Source organism: Chinchilla lanigera, unplaced genomic scaffold, assembly GCF_000276665.1.
Source record: "Chinchilla lanigera isolate Chin_1 unplaced genomic scaffold, ChiLan1.0 scaffold00056, whole genome shotgun sequence".
Classification (NCBI taxonomy): domain Eukaryota; kingdom Metazoa; phylum Chordata; class Mammalia; order Rodentia; family Chinchillidae; genus Chinchilla; species Chinchilla lanigera.
In genome coordinates, this window is record NW_004955457.1 from 6,985,797 (window position 1) to 6,987,146 (window position 1,350).

The 1,350-nt window shown below is 43.4% G+C and overlaps 1 protein-coding gene across 1 annotated transcript in view; it reads left to right on the forward strand.

The window, feature by feature from the left end:
- The window catches only part of LOC102026505 (gamma-crystallin C), a 1,734-nt gene extending 688 nt beyond the window's left edge, over positions 1–1,046 (forward strand). Inside the window, exon 3 of the mRNA XM_005397113.1 lies at positions 774–1,046. Coding sequence (XP_005397170.1) covers positions 774–1,046 — 273 coding nt within the window. The remainder of the gene's footprint in view (positions 1–773) is intronic.
- Positions 1,047–1,350: the final 304 nt, after the last annotated feature.

The window sequence follows — 1,350 nt, forward strand, 5'->3', positions numbered from 1 at the left end:
AAAAAAAGTTGCCTGTAGCACATGTAATATCATAATGAAATATAAAATAGAACTTGTGAATGGAAGCTGATTGGCAGTGTTTCTAACAAAATAATTTTTTTTTGGTGGTATCAGGAATCAAACGCACAACCTCATGCTTGTGAGGCAGGCGCTGTGCCACTGAGCTATATCCCCAGCCCTCAAAATAATTTTTAACAGAGGAATTTCTCATAAAGGAATTAAGTAGGTTCCACTGTGGACTAGGAAATATTAAAGACTCTCTTGTTAACACGGGCTACTCAGAGGTAGTCCCCAACTTGGGAAAGGTCATTTTCCCTAATTTAGAAAAGCAGCTGAATTCTGGTTCCAGAGTACCAACTTTCCACTTAAGCGCACGATTTTCAAAATCTGACTTTAGCAGTAAACATATGCATATAAAATAAATAATACTCTTATTAAGAGAATACTAGTCAGATTATTTATATCTGCCCCCCAAAATACAGGTTAACGATAACACAAGGAATTAGGAACCAAAATATTTGAGCTCTTAATGGATTCTAACGCTGAGTTCGAACCTCTTAAAAATTCTATTTCCCAGATAGGAAATGTACAGTGAGCGTGCCTGTACTCAGTACTGAACACTGGCAGCAGCACTGCACTCAGCAGCCTCAGACCCTCGGATTTTACATTAGCAACCTCATGCTCCAACCTACCCAGTTCACTGCTATTTGGTCAGATGAATTCTGGGGACCGTTCATTTGCTTTCTCCAATGCTTCTTTTTGGGACCAAACAGGCAGGCTCCCACAGGATGCGGCTGTACGAGAGAGAAGACCACAAGGGCCTCATGATGGAGCTGAGTGAGGACTGCTCCTGCATCCAGGACCGCTTCCACCTCAGTGAGGTCCGCTCCCTGCACGTGCTGGAGGGCCACTGGGTCCTCTACGAGCTGCCCAACTACCGCGGACGACAGTACCTGCTGCGGCCCCAGGAGTACAGGCGGTACCACGACTGGGGGGCCATGGATGCTAAGGCAGGCTCTTTACGGAGGGTGGTGGATTTATACTAAAATAGGTTAACACTACCATTTTCTCATTTTGGAACCTAATAAAGTATTTAGTCTGTATTGTTGGCAATTGCGGACTTCTGCTTTTATTTCATTGTGTGCAAATCGATCAACTTGTAAATGCTCCCCTTCAAAAGTTAAGAAAAAAAAAGTTAAGAGATGAATGGAAAAAGGGAGTGGTTTGTTCCAGAACTGCAAGGTAGAATTGAGTTTAAACAAGTCCGAATGGGGTGAGTGGTGTACCTGCCTGAGAAAGAAAGTGAGGCTATTGACCTGGAAAGTGATGGTTTCCGGCAAGGAAGTCATT